Below are 16666 nucleotides of genomic sequence, written 5' to 3' on the forward strand. Positions count from 1 at the left end.
TAGCTCTAATAAGACTTTCTTACTATTGACTGTGAGGTGCATGGAACTTGACTACAGGGGTATGTTGGGGTGATCAACCTTCCTATATGTGTTGGTCTGCACCAATTCAAGCAACATGAAGCTTGCAAAAACTTTTAAATCCAGTATGAGCTGGAAATCCTATGGTCTGCTTTCCTATGTTTTAGTGACACCTTAAATCAAACCAGCAAGGCACTGTGCATGGTTTTTTTTTTTCAGTATAGGGAATCGAACTCACGACTTCATGCTTTTCAGGCAGGTGCTGTGCTGCTGAGCTACAGCCCCAGCCCCAGGCACAGTGCTTTGGACTTGGCTGTATAATTACTTTCATTGAACATTTTTACTAAGTTCATTTCTTGATAGCATAATTTTCTTTTTTTTAAAAACAAGGTAGTAGCCACACCTGTAAATCTTGACTGAGTTTAGTAATTACTAGCTATACAAAACGCCTTATGTTTAATATTTGGAAAGTTCAAGTAAGCAAACAAATGCCTTCAGGTTGGGTAATTAATGGATTCTCTCTTTTTTTCCCAATTGCTGAATTCCCAAATTAATTCTTTTCTACAAAAATGGGACTTCTACAGAGTTACATCTGATTTTAAAAATTCTTTTTCAACTTGGACTAGTGATTTCTAACTCCACTTCCTTAAGAGGATTGTATAGAGACTAAGTAGTATCAACATGGAAAACCAAAGGTGAGCCATCAATGGGTTATAATCTGCTTCCTGGTCATCCAACTTCCTTTTGGCATAAATGACTACTTGTCATTTTTGAGGTAGATGATATCTAGTGATTGGAAATAATCACTTTCTGAAAGTATACATGACTCCAGATTCATAACACCGAAACGATGTTCATGAAATTTTATATCTGCCAAGGATAACACTAGTTATGTGCAACACTCAGCATGACCGGCTCCGCTACCATCACCTTCATCTGGCAAAAGAATGACCTTAAAAAAGGGGGACTATACCTTGACCTTTGGATATTACGCTGCATTTTAAAACATTCATTTTTGCAAAACTGAAAACCCTGGAAAAGCACATAAAAAGGAGTAAAATCATGTTTTCATTAAACTGTTAAGAAATAGGCAGCTGGCTAAAAAGACATATTTATGAAATAGTGTATCAAAAAAAATCTCATGATATTATTTAGATTAGTAGAAGCTGCATGTAATTGACATAACACATTCAAAGGCACAGTTGATTTTAAGATTGAAACAATACAGATCTCATCCCTTACCAAAAAATGTTCTCAGTTTTAGGTAATGATAAACTGTACTTGTTGAAAAACATACGTGGAAAAAGAAACAATTTTTATACAAATATGACTCGTGTAAGTATTCATTTATTCTAATCCAGCTGACCATGGTAAATGAGTTTGGTTTACTGGGCATAAGTATGCAATATTTAAAAGTGGTGATCTTTATTAAAAGAGAAGGGTCCTCAAACTTCATGATGATGTCAAGAATATAGGTCCTTGGAGCACATTAATTGTTTTAAGTGGAGGTCCCCACACTTTCACATTGGTTATAAAACATTATTTTGTGCTGCTGGCCTGGAACGAGAATGTCATACATCTGCAGGCAATTAGAAGAAGCTGGACTGATGTTTGATTAGCTCAATAATAAACGGGCACAAGTGTGACTCGACTTATGTTAGTCAGATTCCCAAGACAGATTATCGTGTCATTATCATATGAAATAACCCCTTTTATCAACAATTAAGTAAATCCACATTTATGGGCACTTTGCAAAATTGTGTGGTGGGAAGAAATCCAACTTAAGCCTTAAGTCATCCAAAAAAACTTTTAACCCTGCTCTCAGTGGTACAGACCCCAATCCCAAATTTTGGAAATTGGCTGAATTATACAGAATAGTTTGGGTTGGAAATATTCTGTGCACAATAAACAAGTATATATTTACATTTTCCATAAATAAGGTATTAATAAGTGTACTTTATAAGTTTAAAAAATTCCTGAAAATTGTTTTAATATGTGAAAAGAATCTTTGTAAAGTAGCCTAAATATTTTCAAGGAAAGTTAAACAGGATTTCATTTTCAAAATTCATACTATAGTTTGTACTATCATCAATGTGTGCTATAAGTCTAAAATGTACTTTATTATAGAACTCCTTCATTAAATTCTAGGCTTTGTTGTTTAATGCAACAGTAAGAATCTCTGAAGGATTAGTAACTAACTTGGTAAATGGACTATTTATTTTTCTGTCTTTTTCCCCTTCCAAGTATCATTAAAATATATAATAGCCGAAGAGTTAAAAGTAATGCAGAATGTAAAAATATTACTTCAAAAATTTCAGGAAAAAATTTAATTCCAGAATAAATCACCAAACTTTCTAATCTAATTATATATTTAAATAAAATAAAAAGTTGGTATATCTTAAATAAACTCAAGTTATTTTTCATCAATATTTACCCACACATGTATATGTGACATAATACAGCTATTATGTCAGTCCATCTTCTTGATATACCCCTTAAATTAGATATCAGAATATCAAGCAGATGCTGAAGCATTCATCATCAATATTGGAATTCTGAGTCATGACATAACACAAAACAGATGCTCGTATGATGCTCCCTCTGAAAAGTGATACCATTATGGCACGAATTAGCTCTTGATGTGGGGTTAACTTAAAATGTGCACATAAAATATGAAATAATAAACATTATGTACTGCAAACATACACAAAAAATAAAAGTGAAGGGGATCAAGAGATGGCTGGAGGCAGAGGAATGAAGGGAAGAGGATCATAAAAGGAATTAAGAAGTGTTATGTACATATACCAACTTCCCACAAGGAATGTAAACATTATGTCCTACACACATGGCTAATAAACTCAAATAAAAAAGAATGAAATTGAATAAAAGTCAGGGCATGACTCCACTTCTATGCCATTTAAAATGTAGTGTCTATACAGAAGATACAGCACTGGGAATACAGTGTTGGGGGGCAGTATTCTAAGACACTAAAAGATGCATTGTACTTGGTACAACAGTTACATGACCCCAATTGTGTGTGTGTGGTTTGGGGTGGGGAGGACGCTCTCCCTCATTCACAACCAGCTAAACTTCAGAGCTCCTGGGCCCTTTTCATTGGCCCAGCCAGCCCCTGATAGTGTGAGAGGAGTTTGGGGGCTCTTATGGTCTCATCTCAGTTACACAATCTCCTCACAGGCAGCTATGAAAGGGTTTGCTAAAAAAGGACAAGGGAAGCAAAATCCCTTTGCACAGTCCAGTTAGCTAATATCCTACATGTCTTCAAAGCTTGAGATTCTTATCACTTTGCTAGCATGAGTCTACAGCTGTTTTTAGAATACACAGTGATATGTACTCCTTGTGAAAATAAACAGAAAGGCCCAGGCAGACGGTGCCATGGTGCAAGTGATATAAGCAAAATGTGCTCAAATGAAAGCTTTAAAAAAGATACAAATGTGAGCAGTGGGGATCCTCTCCAAGGTAATGATAAGCAGGAGCCCCATTTTTTTTGTTTTTAAATTACTCATGAGTGCATGAGGGAAATAAATCAGTGGCAAGTTCATTGATAGGAAAGCTGGAGAAATCAAAGGGAGACATTTATGGAGTAGTTCAACAGCACAGTTTCAAATTCCAAATGAGCAACTTGACTGCTATTTCTGATCACTGTGACTCTGACACTCCTTTGCATGGGTTTGAAATGCAGCTCTGTATTTACCACCTGTGTGACCTCTAGTTCTCAAACTTGGCTGCATGCTGGGACCACACGGAGACCTTTAAAAAATACTGGTGCCTGAAATCCACCCCCTGGGACAGTTACTTAATTGTCCTAGGGTGTGGCTTGAGCATTGAAGAGTGTTAAATGTTCCTAAGTGACTATAAATAGGGCCTGCTAAGATTTAGAAACAATAATGAAATTTCTGAGCCCTCCACAGTTTCCTCATCTGCAAAATGACAATGATAGCAACTGCTTTTTAGGATCACTGCAATGATTAAATATGCTAATGAAGACAAACCACTTAGCGCAAAGTCCCGCACAAGGGAAGCCCTTGATAAATGTGAGCTCTTATCATTACCATCACCAGGAGATGCATTTGGGTGACAACTATCTTGTTAGAATAATTTGTCATACTCACCTTGACACAAGTTATGCTCACTCTGCTCATAGCCTGCTGGACACTGGATCCGGTGGGAAGGGATGGAGGGCATGCGCTGAGGGTCAGCTGGGTTCCTCCGGATGACAAAGTTATTTCGGCCAGTCTGCACTTCAGGGCCTACGACTGCTGCAGCACTGGCCACAAAACCACCCCCAGGCACCACTGCACTGGCTGCCATGCTGCTGGCAGAAACACCCCCAGTGGTTGCACCCGAGGAGGCTTCAGCGGCTGGTGTTTCTTGCTGAGGCTGAGGTTGTTCATTGTTGACAATAATTTGGGCTGTTTTAGGAAGGCAGAGGTATCCTCCATAGTGGTTGACACATTTCATTCCACCTTTGCAAGCATCTGGGACAATGTCACATTCATCAATATCTGTGGTCAGTAATAAAAGAAGTCAGCAGTCTTCTTAGGGGAAAATAGGACATCTAAATACATGCACATGCCTTTAGGGTTCTTACAAACAAGATGAGAAGAACAACAGGAGAGACGGAGACACAAAGCTGTGTTCGGATGGGAAGACGGGAGCTGGCTCACCTTTGCATTGCTGACGTAGAGGGTCCCACTCATACCCATCGGTGCATTGCTGCAAAGAAAACACCAGAGATGGAGTCAGGAGAAAATGAACTGCTTAAGAAGTCACTCTAAAAGCTTAATTCTTACACCACTAATCCTCATGCTCGAGTCCTAGATTTATGATGAGATGTGTAGTTTAACATTTTTTGATTGTTCTCATTTTTAAGGGAAATCTGCGTATTGGGTAGCTTCTTCAAGAGTCCTTCCTCACTCATCAGCAGCCTCAACTCTAACCGCTGCACTTAGTTGCCCATTATTACCACTTTGGAATTATTTTCCCTCTCTCTCCCTTTAGACAAATGGTTTCCAACCTCTCTGATTGCTCTTTTATATTTGTTTCTTTGGTTTTCCACATTGTAAATTCTACCTCAAAAGAAAAAACATTTAACCAAGTTTTTTCCTTTTGGTTTGTCTAGCACTGAGCTCTTCCCTAAGTCCTCTTGTCTCTCCTGACCATTCTTTGCAAACTCTCATACCCGCTCCGCTTCCTACCTTTAGTTCCCCTGGACCTCGCCTAGTTCCTCACTACACAATCACCTATCAGGCGCCTTCTCTCATGAGCCACTGCCCAGACCCTCAGGATGGAAGATGGTAAGGAACTGGCCCCACCCTCAAGCAGCTCATGAGCTCATGAGCTAGAAGACAGGTAGACAAGCTGGTGGGAGATGTCCATGGTGTGTGTGAAAGCGGTGAGGAACCCGTCTGCAGCTGTGGGCTGGTCCTGACAGACAGGAAGGGAAGGCTTTGGAGGGAAGGTAGCAAATGAATTGGGCCTCACACAACCGGCAGGAGGTTTTTCCCCAGGGATGTGAGGGAGGGGAACAAGGGCACACAACTGTTGCAGGTGAAAAGAGCTACAAGTAGTTCTGGGTGGTGGACAGAGTTAAGAGAAACGGCCAAGGCCAAATCCAGGAAGCCTTTCCCTAGGACACGGAGGAACCAGATTTTACTCTGAAGGTTAATGAATCTCAAGATTTAGCATATGCATAGGGTCATCCAAGGTATGTGTTAACATGCTCACCCTAAGGATCTGATTCTGTAGGGCTGTGTAGGAGGCCTGCAGTCTCGATGCCTAACACGCATCCCAGTGATTTCTATATAGGCCATCTGTGGCCATATCTTGGGAAATGTTGCTATATGTGACCACAGGCCCCGGAAGAAATCTGCAGTTTGGGAAATAATCTTGATTAGATGTTCATTTGAGAAAGTCACAGTGAGAAGTTGCCTCAGGAAGAACAGTGCAAAAGTGGAGTCAACAGCCTTACATTGCTTTAATAAACTGTATGCTTTAGTAAACTGTATGTGACTAGCTAATGTCAGAGAGATCTGTTTAGGTGTTTTACTGATACCTAAAATTTAACAAGGTGAAAATAAAATCAGTGTTCTCTCCAAGACTAACTCTTTTTCTTTTTCTTTTCTCTGACACCATCCAAGGCCCTACTACCTTTCTCCAAACACAGGAACATAATCTCTGACCTCTCTATTTTCCCTCAAGCGCATCCTACTCGTGTTCATTTTTACACCCATTACATTGGTGTGAGCCTTCTTGGCTTCACGTGGCAGCCAGGCTCTGTCTCTTTACATCCTGCACATACCAAGCCTTTTGTTCTTTTTTTCATGGTTGAATTGCTCCTGCATCGATGAGCTCATAGTTGCTTACAGACCTCTGTCTGCCTGCATTATCATCTTGAGGTTCTTTTTGCCTCCAAGCTCCTTGTCAAGCCCTGGACTTGTCTTGGTTTTCACCCTGGTCTTAATATCACCCTTTCTGCCTCAGGCGCCTCTTTGATCTTTTTAGATCAACTTTGAGGTCATAACCTCCTTCAAGAACTGCACAGAGTTCTCTATCCTCTGATATGCCAGCACTGACATTAATTATCTCTTTGTTTTTCTACTTCTTTAGCAATTTGTATAATCTGGATAATAGTATTATCTGTACTTGCTTTGAAATTTTGTAGTTTTCAAACAGTGTTTTCCAGTGTAAATTCCCTGAGGCAGACAGCTGAATCTTCCGTGTAAACAAAGTCTTTGGATAATGATGAGAGTTGTTCATGCAGACACGTGAAGGGAGCTGAATGAACCTTATCTTTACTATGGAATAGAAATATGAGGCCTTGAGGATATAACTCCAGCCTTCTGAAAAGTATTTTCAAAACTAGGCAAAAGTGGCAGTTCATTTGAATCGTTTGTATTGCACATAGAGAAGATGTACTTTAAAAAGTCTTTTAAAGGTATTTAGGTTCAGTGCATTTAATGTGGGTCTTCTGTTAAACAAGTCTACACTTAATTTTTCTTCACTACTTGCTGGCTCTGAACCTTAAGCAAGGTAGACACTCTCTGATCTTCAGTTTCATTATCAACAAAAGGAAGATGATGCTCCTTATCTCACACTGCAGTGAGGATGAAGGGATATAACGGATCCACAGTGGGGCACTCAAGACCCCAATAGTTATATCTTATCCTTTAACCATGAATTATTATGCATCCACAATTCAAAAAAGACCAAATTTGATCTTAGCACAAAAAGGGTATCATACATCTCAAAAATCTGCTACAATATGAGTGACCCTTAGTAGTTTTAAAACTTTAGTGCTTAATTCACAGGAACTTTCTCTGCTAAAATGAGTAAGATTTATGTAGTCAGTAAAAAGAAGAGGGCATAAGATTAGCAATTGTAAAAGCAATAAAACCTGTTGTTAGATGATTATAGAAGCAAATAGCATATTTAATTTTGGATCCCTGAGAAGGTGGTAAGTTTGGCCTGAATGACAAAACATTTTCATTTGCAGGTAAACAGCACAGACATTCATTTTCTCGCTTTATTTAACTTCATCAGAGGACGCAACTGCACTCAACATTAACAAAATATTTATATTAAACTTTCATTTATGGTTGACCTGAATAACGGAAACAAATATTTACCAGATGATACTAGCATTCAAGGGATAACATGATATCAAACAGTGAGATAATGTTTATTATTAGCAATTGACATTAGTTCACTTTCAAGTGTTTTATTTTCAAAATATCTTACATTCTTTTGAGTAGGGTTACTTAATTTTCAAAAATTGGGGACAAGTAGAAAAAATATGTTTTTCACATTTTGATCCATGACCAATATCATTTATCTCACAACACTAATTACAAACTAGAAACATAAAGCAGAAGTGCAAACAGCACCCGTGAGGGAAGCACTGTCCTGCTGTGCTCTCACCACATGTATTTTTGGGGACTGGGATAAGTCTGATGCTATAGTAAATATGTTATAAGTATTGGTTATACTCATGTAGTTAACTAATGAATCAAACACTTGGAAATATCAGAGATGCTAGTACAAGACGCAAAACACTGCATTTTAAATCCATTTTAGCAAATAATACATCCTGGTAACACATAAACTGTATGTGAAGGGAATTTATACGAGTTGTACTAGAAATGAATGTATAATCTTTTAGATTCAATAAAGGCAGCTCCCACGCAAACAAGTTACATGCACAAATGGGGTGCTATGCTTACCTGATGTTTAACAACCTTATTTGACATCAGCGTTAGTCTGCATGTATTTATTTCATCTACATGGACTCCTCTAGGAACTCCAGCTTCCCAATTCCTTACACCCACTAATTTATTGAATGTATTAGAAATATACGGCTTACTTTTAGTTTTACAGGCTTCCCTCTTTTGGCCTTGCGCACAAATTATTACATGTGGGTCCTTATCAATCAGTGATGTAAATGAACTTTTTAAAGCATGGAGTGCAGTTAACAATGCATCGTAAATGTGAGCCATTCTAAAACTTGTTTACTGCCCTTTGCATCCACTGGCAGAGCTGGAAAGGTTCCTTATGCCATAGAATTCTCCTGAACGCACTTATCTCAAATTCCATCACCCCTTACCGTGTATGTGATGGTTTCTTCGGTGTCTTGTGCCTTAACCAGCGCCAGAGTTAGCATAGTTAAGAAAAGGACTTTCCACATCGTGAATCTCAAAGAAAAAGCAAAGCAAATCGATGGTTAGTATCTGCTGAAGGGAAGTAACAAAATTTCAGCAGTAACAGGCAAGGAAGAGTGGAGAGCCCAAGGCACTTGGCACCCAATTTCAATTCCCTGTCTCCTCCACAACCTTTGCCACAACTACCAAGGAGGCACGAAAGTCTGAGACGAGGCAGCAGACTGCATTTCGTTTCATTCCATCCACACCAGTACAGAGGACATTCACCATGCATTTAAACTGTACCTAACCAACAGGCTCCGGAAAAGGGGAGGCCACGGGAGAGAGTGTAAACAATTTCAAAGGCCACGTTTGGGTCAGAAGCGAGGCGGTCAATTTCTGTTCCCTGGAACATTAAGGATTTCCCTGTGTGCTCACCTCCAGCCAGTGACGTTTCTAGCGCAGCTCAGCAAACGTACCTGCGGGCCAATATCAACTATACTGCCTCAAACTTTTAAAAAACAAAACAAAACTTGGAGAGCAAACGCCTCCCAGTTCTACAGGACACTCGTTTCCCGGACCCCTCTAGCTTCTCGCGTCCTCCTGCAAAACTCAGCGCATCTCGGTGATGTTCTCGGCACACGGCTGTTCCACAGCTCAGGGTGTGCACAGGAGCCGCCCACGCGTCTTCCTATCCGCCCCTGGCCACCCTCAAGCTCCGGCCCGGAATCGTGCCCTCACCGCCGCCCGGGCACCAGTTCCGGGTGGGCAGGCTGGTGCCCGGCGCGCGTCGAGCTCTTCTCCCTGAACCCCGAGCTGAGCGGCAGCTGTCCGCCGGAGCTGCTCAGCACCCCGCTCCTGGAGAGCTTCCGCGGAATCCAGGTGCGGTTTAAAGCTCGCGCGTGGGTCCCTTGAAACTTTCAAAACCACGTTTACGAGTCAAGCTCTGCGGGTTGGCACGGGGCGCGCATACACTTGCGGATCCAACAGATGTCACCCGAGCCCTGGCACCAGCTGACAGATCGCGTTCCGAGACCACACACCTCCACTTCCCCTCGGCTTGCACGGCCGGGCAGTTCCCGAGCGCCCGCACCCTCGGTGCACCCCACCGCCCTCCGGCGCCCGGCGACCCTGCCTCGGGGCTCCTACCTGCGCCGGCGCGCTGCGCTCCGGCCGGGCAGCTGGGGACGTGCGCAGGGGAAGGCAGCCCGGTGGGTCTGATCTGGCGAGGAGAAGGAGGAGAAAGGGAGGAAAACGGGGAGGGGAGGAGGGGCGGAGGAGAGAGGCGAGGGAGGCGCAAGCGCTGAGCCGCGCTGGGAGCCGGGGGAGAGCGCTGTGCACAGCTCTGTCCTGCTTCTGCAGGGTCTGCCGTGCCCTGGCCTGCCAGCAGACCCCGAGTTCTCTGTCGCACCAGGATGCCAGGCTGCAGAGGGCATGTTGGGGGTGAGATGTCCTGCCTTTGAATCAATGTCCTGCCTGGTGATGTTCCAAGTTCCAGGGCAATGTTTCCTGTCTCAAGAGGCAAACGTCTTTCTTAGAGAGCTTCTAAGGGTCCCCAGAAATGACTGACACTATTTTTTTCCCACTAAGTAAGCTCTAGGAGATTAAATTAACTCTAGTCACAGAACTGGTCCTTTCAGATATTGGAGGTGGGGGGGTCAGGATGGGAGAAGCCTTCTTTCTCAAATGGAAAAAAATTGAGAATTTATGTGCTCATTCAACAAAGATTTGTGGCCTGTTATGTGTGAGATACTGGGAATGGGCCGAGTGTAATTCACGTTAACAAAACTGTGACGAAAAGGGTGTTGTTTTTATAGTCTCTTATCCCTCTCAAAAATGTAGTTTTTCTTCTCTGCACCGCTTCAGTTGCTGGAGCCCTCAGTACTGCTCAAAGCTGATCATTTGGCTTTTTACCTTCCACACGAATGGGTGGAATTTCAGGAATCTGAGGAGAGAAAAGATAATGTTTTTCTAGCATCATCAAATCATACCACAGAGATTTCAGGTATCTCTCAAAAGTCAAACTCTGTCTTAGTTGCTTTTTTCTTGTTGCTGAGATGAAATACCCAACACTCAAAGTTAAGGAAGAAAAAGTTCACATAGCTCGCAGTATGTGGAGGTTTCAGTCCATACTAGACTGGTTCTAAGGCAGAGTGGCACATGGCAGAGGACAATAGTTCACAGTGGCAAAATACAGCAAAATCAACAAGAGCAAAAAGAGAGGAGCATGCAGAAGTCTCTTTTTGTATGCAGGTACCCACCAGGGTGTGTGTAGTGCTCACACCCCTAATCCCATCACTATACAATGAATCAGTCACAGTCTCTAGATTCATCCCTCATGACTGCATGAGGCTTTGGAGGGACATCAAGACACAAACCACCATAGCATTCTGTTCCTGGCCCCCCCCCAAAACTCATGAACATTGCTTTATGCAAAAGGCATTTTAGTTCACCTCTAAAAGATACCAAAGTCCTAACAGTTTCAGCATTGCTGAAAAGTCTAAGTCCCAAGTCTTTGGCAAGATCTAAGGCAAACTCTTAGCAGTGAGTCCTGGTACTAATGAAAAGAAAGTTAAGTACTTCCAACAATCAATTACACAAGATAAACATTAGCATTCCAAAAGGTACGTTTGGGGATACAAAGGATTGAGGCCAAAGTGAGTCCACTGGGGCAAATATTAAGTCCTATAGTTTCATAGCAACATCCAACACAACCTGTGGCAAGCTGTGAGCTTCAAAACGTTTAGGTGGCTCCTCTCTGGCACTTCCTGTGGTTATAGCTCCCATGGCTACTCTCTTGGGCTGGTTTTGCTCCTTCCTTGCAGTTTTCCTCAGAGGATCCATGTTTCTGGGGTCTCCAAACTTCTGGAGTCTCCACTACACATTCACAGCTTGACACATTGCCCTCTCAGGGGCACACTGCTTGGCTCCCAGGACTTGTTCTGAAATCTTGGTGGAAGCCTTTTAAACATCATAACTCTTGCATCTTGCACGCTCCTAAAAGTAGCACCATGTGAATGATGCCAAGGTCTGCTGCCAGCTGTAGCAGTAGCCAGAATTTATCCTGTCTTGGCTGTAGGAGTTGAGTGCCTGAATCTCTGAGTCCTCTGAATCCAATTCTGAGGAACAATTTCTCTAGGCTGCCACCATTTTGGAACCTGGTGTGGCTGCTGCCATCATTCTGGAACATAGTATTCTGTGGCTTTCTTTTCAAAGCAAAGTCTTTCACTTTTGCAGTTTAGAGTTTGCAGAGTGGAGATTTGCTGTTTCTTCTGATGCCCTTAGGCAACTGAGATCTCCTTAGCTCTATCTTGGCAGTCCAAAGTTTTACTAAAGCTTTTCTCCTGGCCAAAGTCACATTTTAAATCATCCTGCTGGGCTCTCTGCTCCTGATTCACAACATAAATCTGGCTAAAAGCCCCCAACAATAGCAATACCACTGCCTCAACTTAGACTGCTTGAAATGTCTTCCACCATATTAACTAGTTCACTGTCTTTAATCTCAGTGTCAGGCAAAATATTTGGACACAAGCAAAATGCAGACAAACTTTCTGCCAAGCCATAATTCACATCATCTGGAGTCCAACAGCCAATGCAGTCTGTCTTCCAAGCAGAAAATTCTTGAGCCTGGTGCTTGAGCCTGGATTTCTGGTCTTCTGAGCTCTGACCAGAATCTCCCATACAGAACACTACTAGATGCCTAATAGATCTGGCATCTCAGATCTACTCTTTCAGGTGACATCTCCAAATCTTTGTAAACTGTCCCCACAAACCATCACCAAAGGCTCCTGAACCATATGGTCAGGTACAGTAACAGTGATGACCCCACTTCTCTGGTACTAAATTTTGTCTTAGTTACTTTTTTCTCATTGCTGGGACAAAAATACCAGACACCCAAAATTAAGGAAGGAGATGATTATTTAGTTCACAGTATATGGAGGTTTCAGTCTATAGAAGACTGGCTCCAAGGCTGCGCGGCACATGGCAAAAGACAGCAGTTCGTGGTGGCAGAGGACAACAAAATCAACAAGAGTGAAAATGGAGAAGCATGAGAGAAAACTCTTTTTGTCCCTTATATTGTATGTAGGTTACCTACCATGGTGGGTGTAGCACTCACACCCATAATGGAGATTACCCAACATTGGACCATGAATCATTCACAAATTCTAGAAGGCTGTTCCCATGGCAGCATGATGCTTTCAGGAGACATTCAGACACAAACCATAACAAACTCTAAAGTCTGGTTAGCTATTTGCTTCAATGGCAGCTGTGCCTTTAAGAACCAAGTGGCCAAATACAGTTTTACAAAGGAGATTATATTTAAACTGAAGTTGGTAAGGACTTCACTCTGCTTAGGAGAAGGAAGCAGAAGTGTGATCAAAAATAAGAAGGTGGTGGAGATTTCAGGAGAGGGAAGTTGTCAGGTGGAAGCTGCTTTCCTTATCCTTGGGTTACCCTCTGGGTTACTCTGACTTAAGTCAGTTTAGTAACAAGCCAAGCAGTAATGGTTGAGATCAGAGGAGTTCCAGAGTCCTTCTTGAACACAAAGGATTTGCTAATGCTATAGAAGATTTTTACTGCCAAAGTCCTAGTAAGTTTTTCTTCTAGCCATTAATGACCTCCAAACTTTCTTTTAAAAAATGTGTCTTGACTGTGAGAGAAGAGAACTAGGCCTTACAAGGAGGTGATCCCTGCCTAGAAATCAGCACCATGTGCAGGCTGCTTCCGGAGTGGGGACAGCCAGATCCACACCTCTCTCTGTGAGTCAGGGCCATTCACGGACTGTGGAGGGAAAGAACAAAGTCTCATTAGGAAGTGATCTTCACTTGGAAACCACATCATTTTCGGTTTTGTTGGGTTACGTTTTATTCTCTTTTGTTTTGCTTGATTATGGTAAATCTGATGGCAGGAGCGGCTATTTAAAAAATACCAACACATATTATGGTAGCCATTTTGGATTTACCATTGGCTTGTTTTGAAGTGTTTCATTGCATTCATTGTTTTGTTTTTATTGTTTTTGCTCTATTCTGTTCTGTTTGATTTTTACTGTGTCTGAAGGTAATCAGCAGCTATTTTGAAGACAACAGAAGACATTACGGTAACTATTGTTGATTTTGTAAGGTTTTGAAGTCCTGTATCATTTATACAGTTTATTTTGATTGATTTTATTCTGTTTTATTTTCCTTGGTTTTATCCTTTTTAAAATTAAAAAAAAATGTATCTTTACTTTTGTACAGTGAAAAGATCTCCTTAACTGTTTCTAAGTTCCACTGAAATCATTTTACCTGTCCTCAATCCTTTCTCCAGAAAAATGAGGTTAAAATGATCCCTATCGTTAGCCTGACTCTCTTCTTGTATATCCAGCTGCTGACTTGGTCCTGTATCTTCATTTAGACATCTAATGGGCATTTCGGACTCAACACACATGCTGTTCTCATCCTCTTCCTGACTACTGCATCCCCTGCTTCGCTCTCTCAATAGAGATTTCATCTTTCCGTGTGCTCAGATCCAAGGCCATGGAGGCACAGTCCATTTCTCTTCTCCTCACACGTTCTGCATTTGAACCGTCCAGAAGACTCTGTTGGTTTCACCTTCAAAATATATTCAGCACTGAGCCACTTCTCGTCACCTCTTTTGCAGCCTTCCTGACTAAGCCACTACTATTTTCCACCTGAACTGTTGCAAAAGCCTGTTTTTCCTGCTTAACTCTTGTTCTCTACAGGCTTTTCTCAGCAGAAGTTCACATGAATGGAATCATACAGTAAATACTTTTTGGGGTCTGGATTAATTCATCCAGTGTGTTCTTAGGCTCCTTTCTCGTAAGGTACATCAGAAGTTCATTTCCTTGTATTACACTACAGAATTTCATTATGTGGATATACTGTTGATTTATCTGTTCGCTTGTTGATATATGTTTGAGCTGTCTATTAATAAGGCTTTTTGGACATTTTTTGTAGGAATATATGTTTTCTTTTCTTTTAGGTATGTACTTTAGGAGTGGAGTTGCTAGGTCATATGGTAGAAGCATGTTTAACTTTATAATTATAAGAATGTGCCAAAGTGTTCTCCAAAGTAAGTGTAACATTTTACATTCACACCGGCATTTGTGAGATTCTATTTGCTCCACATCCTTGAAAACACCTGGTGTTCTCAGATATTTGTAATATTAGCCATTCTGGTGGCTGTGTAAACGATGTCTTATTGTGGTTTTATTTTGCATTTCTCTGACATTAGTGTTGAACACTTATTTCATATGCTATTGTCCACTGATAGAGCTTTCTTTGAAGGGCCCATTAAAATTCTTGTTTCTTCATTATTATTATTAGTTACTTTTTGTTTCTTCATTTTCTTGTGTTTTATTTTTTTGGTACAGGGAATCAGACTCGGGACCTTGCGCTTGCCAGGCAGGTGCTGTGCTGCTGAGCTACATCTCCAGCCTTTTCATTTTCTTTATTGGTTGTAACAGTATTTTTAAAGTCTTTCTGCAAGTACTCTGTCAGATATGTATTTTAAAATATTTTCTCCGAGGCTGAGCATGGTGGCACGTGCCTATATCCCAGCTCAGGAGGCTGAGGCAGGAAGATGGAGCTCAGCCTGTGCTGTATAGTGAGTTCAAGACCCTGTTTTAAACAAACCAATCAACCAACCAACAAACAAAAAAAGTAAAAATCCTTTTGTCATCCAGTCTTTGTCTTGTGTTTTCAGTTCTTTAATTCTATCATTTAAGAGCAAATAATTTAAATTTTGATGAAGTTTATTGCATTTTTATTTTATATTTTGTTCTTTTTCTGTCCTATGAAGGAATCTCTCTTGGGCACACTTTTCATAGTCTGTAAATCTCAGCTCCTGCTTTTTGCTTTTACCTTTGAGACAGGTTCTTGCTGTGCAGTGCAGGCTGGCTATGAACTCACAGCAATCTTTCTGCCTCAGCCTCCTGAGTGCTGGGATTATAGGCATGCATCACCATGCCTGGCTCAGCTGCTGCTTTTGGAAAATAGAAAAGATTGCAGTCTACTTCTTAAGATTGTTTTGAGGATAGAATGATAAATCTAAGACAAATATCAAACACGTGACTGATAGCAATGTGATATTAGAAGGTCTGATGTGAGGGTAAGGGTAGACCTTTTCTCCTTTCTAGTGTAACCTTATGTCCCTTAGGTTGACTCCCATCCCTGACACAGTGGGTGTCTTCTGATTCATCTAAAGGTAATACAGTTAGCAATGGCACTTTAAGAGCTGTTTCTTCAAGGGTAGACCATGATCTCAGATAGGACCAATAAGAATTGAAATGAAAGGGTTTTTTTCCTGTAAGGGCAAAGATTTCTTAGGCTAATTGTGGAGGGAACCAGTAAGACCTATGGCTTCAACTGTTAGCTGGCAGGGTAGAAAAACTTGGAAGTAAGCCGACCTGAGCCCACAGGGGAAGCATACTGTGTATAACCAATAGCTGGAAAGAGACTTGGGTCCCACCTCATCTCATGGCATTTTTAGAGGCCCACCTTGATGTTTTAATGTCTTTTGAACTCAGAAGAAAAAAAATATCACCCTGTTTGAATTCTATTTGTCTTTATACCACTGCAGCCATAAAATATATATTTTTTTTGTTATGGAAAGGATTTAGGAGGGCAAATGTATCTGGGACCATGACAATCATTAGAGGCACCTCTAATCTATTGAGCAAACCCAACTTAGACTGTCTGTCCTAACTCTGAACCCCAGTTTTGTGAAGTAATATATTCCCTTGTGATTCAAGCTAATTTGAATCACGAATTGAGTTCCTTCTAACAGACAATGTATTCATTGCTGGCTGAGAGAATCTGCTACTCTGAGAACCTTGACCCTTTCATGTTTTGGGCCTGGGGACCTTGTGCTTTGAGTGACAGGACTTGAGTGTTTCTTGGGAAAAACTCTAGCCTATCTGTCCCTGGGAAAGCTAAACATTCAGCTACTGCTTTTGGGAGCAGCTTCTGAGTTTACTTTGCATATGTGTGCTT

The 16666-nt window shown here is 41.3% G+C and overlaps 1 protein-coding gene and 1 long non-coding RNA gene across 3 annotated transcripts in view; one reads left to right on the forward strand and one right to left on the reverse strand.

The window, feature by feature from the left end:
• Efemp1 (EGF containing fibulin extracellular matrix protein 1) overlaps nt 1-9974 on the reverse strand; it is a 68957-nt gene extending 58983 nt beyond the window's left edge. The window contains exons 1-4 of one of the 2 annotated variants that reach the window (XM_063229428.1): nt 9822-9974; nt 8639-8726; nt 4704-4752; nt 4149-4541 (exon numbers count right to left, since the gene is read on the reverse strand). In XM_063229428.1, the coding sequence (XP_063085498.1) occupies nt 4149-4541; nt 4704-4752; nt 8639-8719 (523 nt within the window). In that variant the 5' untranslated portion in view covers nt 8720-8726; nt 9822-9974. Of the gene's footprint in view, nt 1-4148; nt 4542-4703; nt 4753-8638; nt 8727-9110; nt 9612-9821 lie in introns of those variants that run through there. The other variant, XM_063229429.1, reaches the window with a different exon arrangement.
• LOC134471263 (uncharacterized) overlaps nt 9421-16666 on the forward strand; it is an 85649-nt gene continuing 78403 nt past the window's right edge. Inside the window, exon 1 of the long non-coding RNA XR_010040556.1 lies at nt 9421-9554. This is a non-coding gene — a long non-coding RNA (uncharacterized LOC134471263). The remainder of the gene's footprint in view (nt 9555-16666) is intronic.

Source organism: Cavia porcellus, unplaced genomic scaffold, assembly GCF_034190915.1.
Source record: "Cavia porcellus strain 051 isolate PalLab524CR breed Dunkin Hartley unplaced genomic scaffold, mCavPor4.1 scaffold_18, whole genome shotgun sequence".
NCBI lineage: Eukaryota > Metazoa > Chordata > Mammalia > Rodentia > Caviidae > Cavia > Cavia porcellus.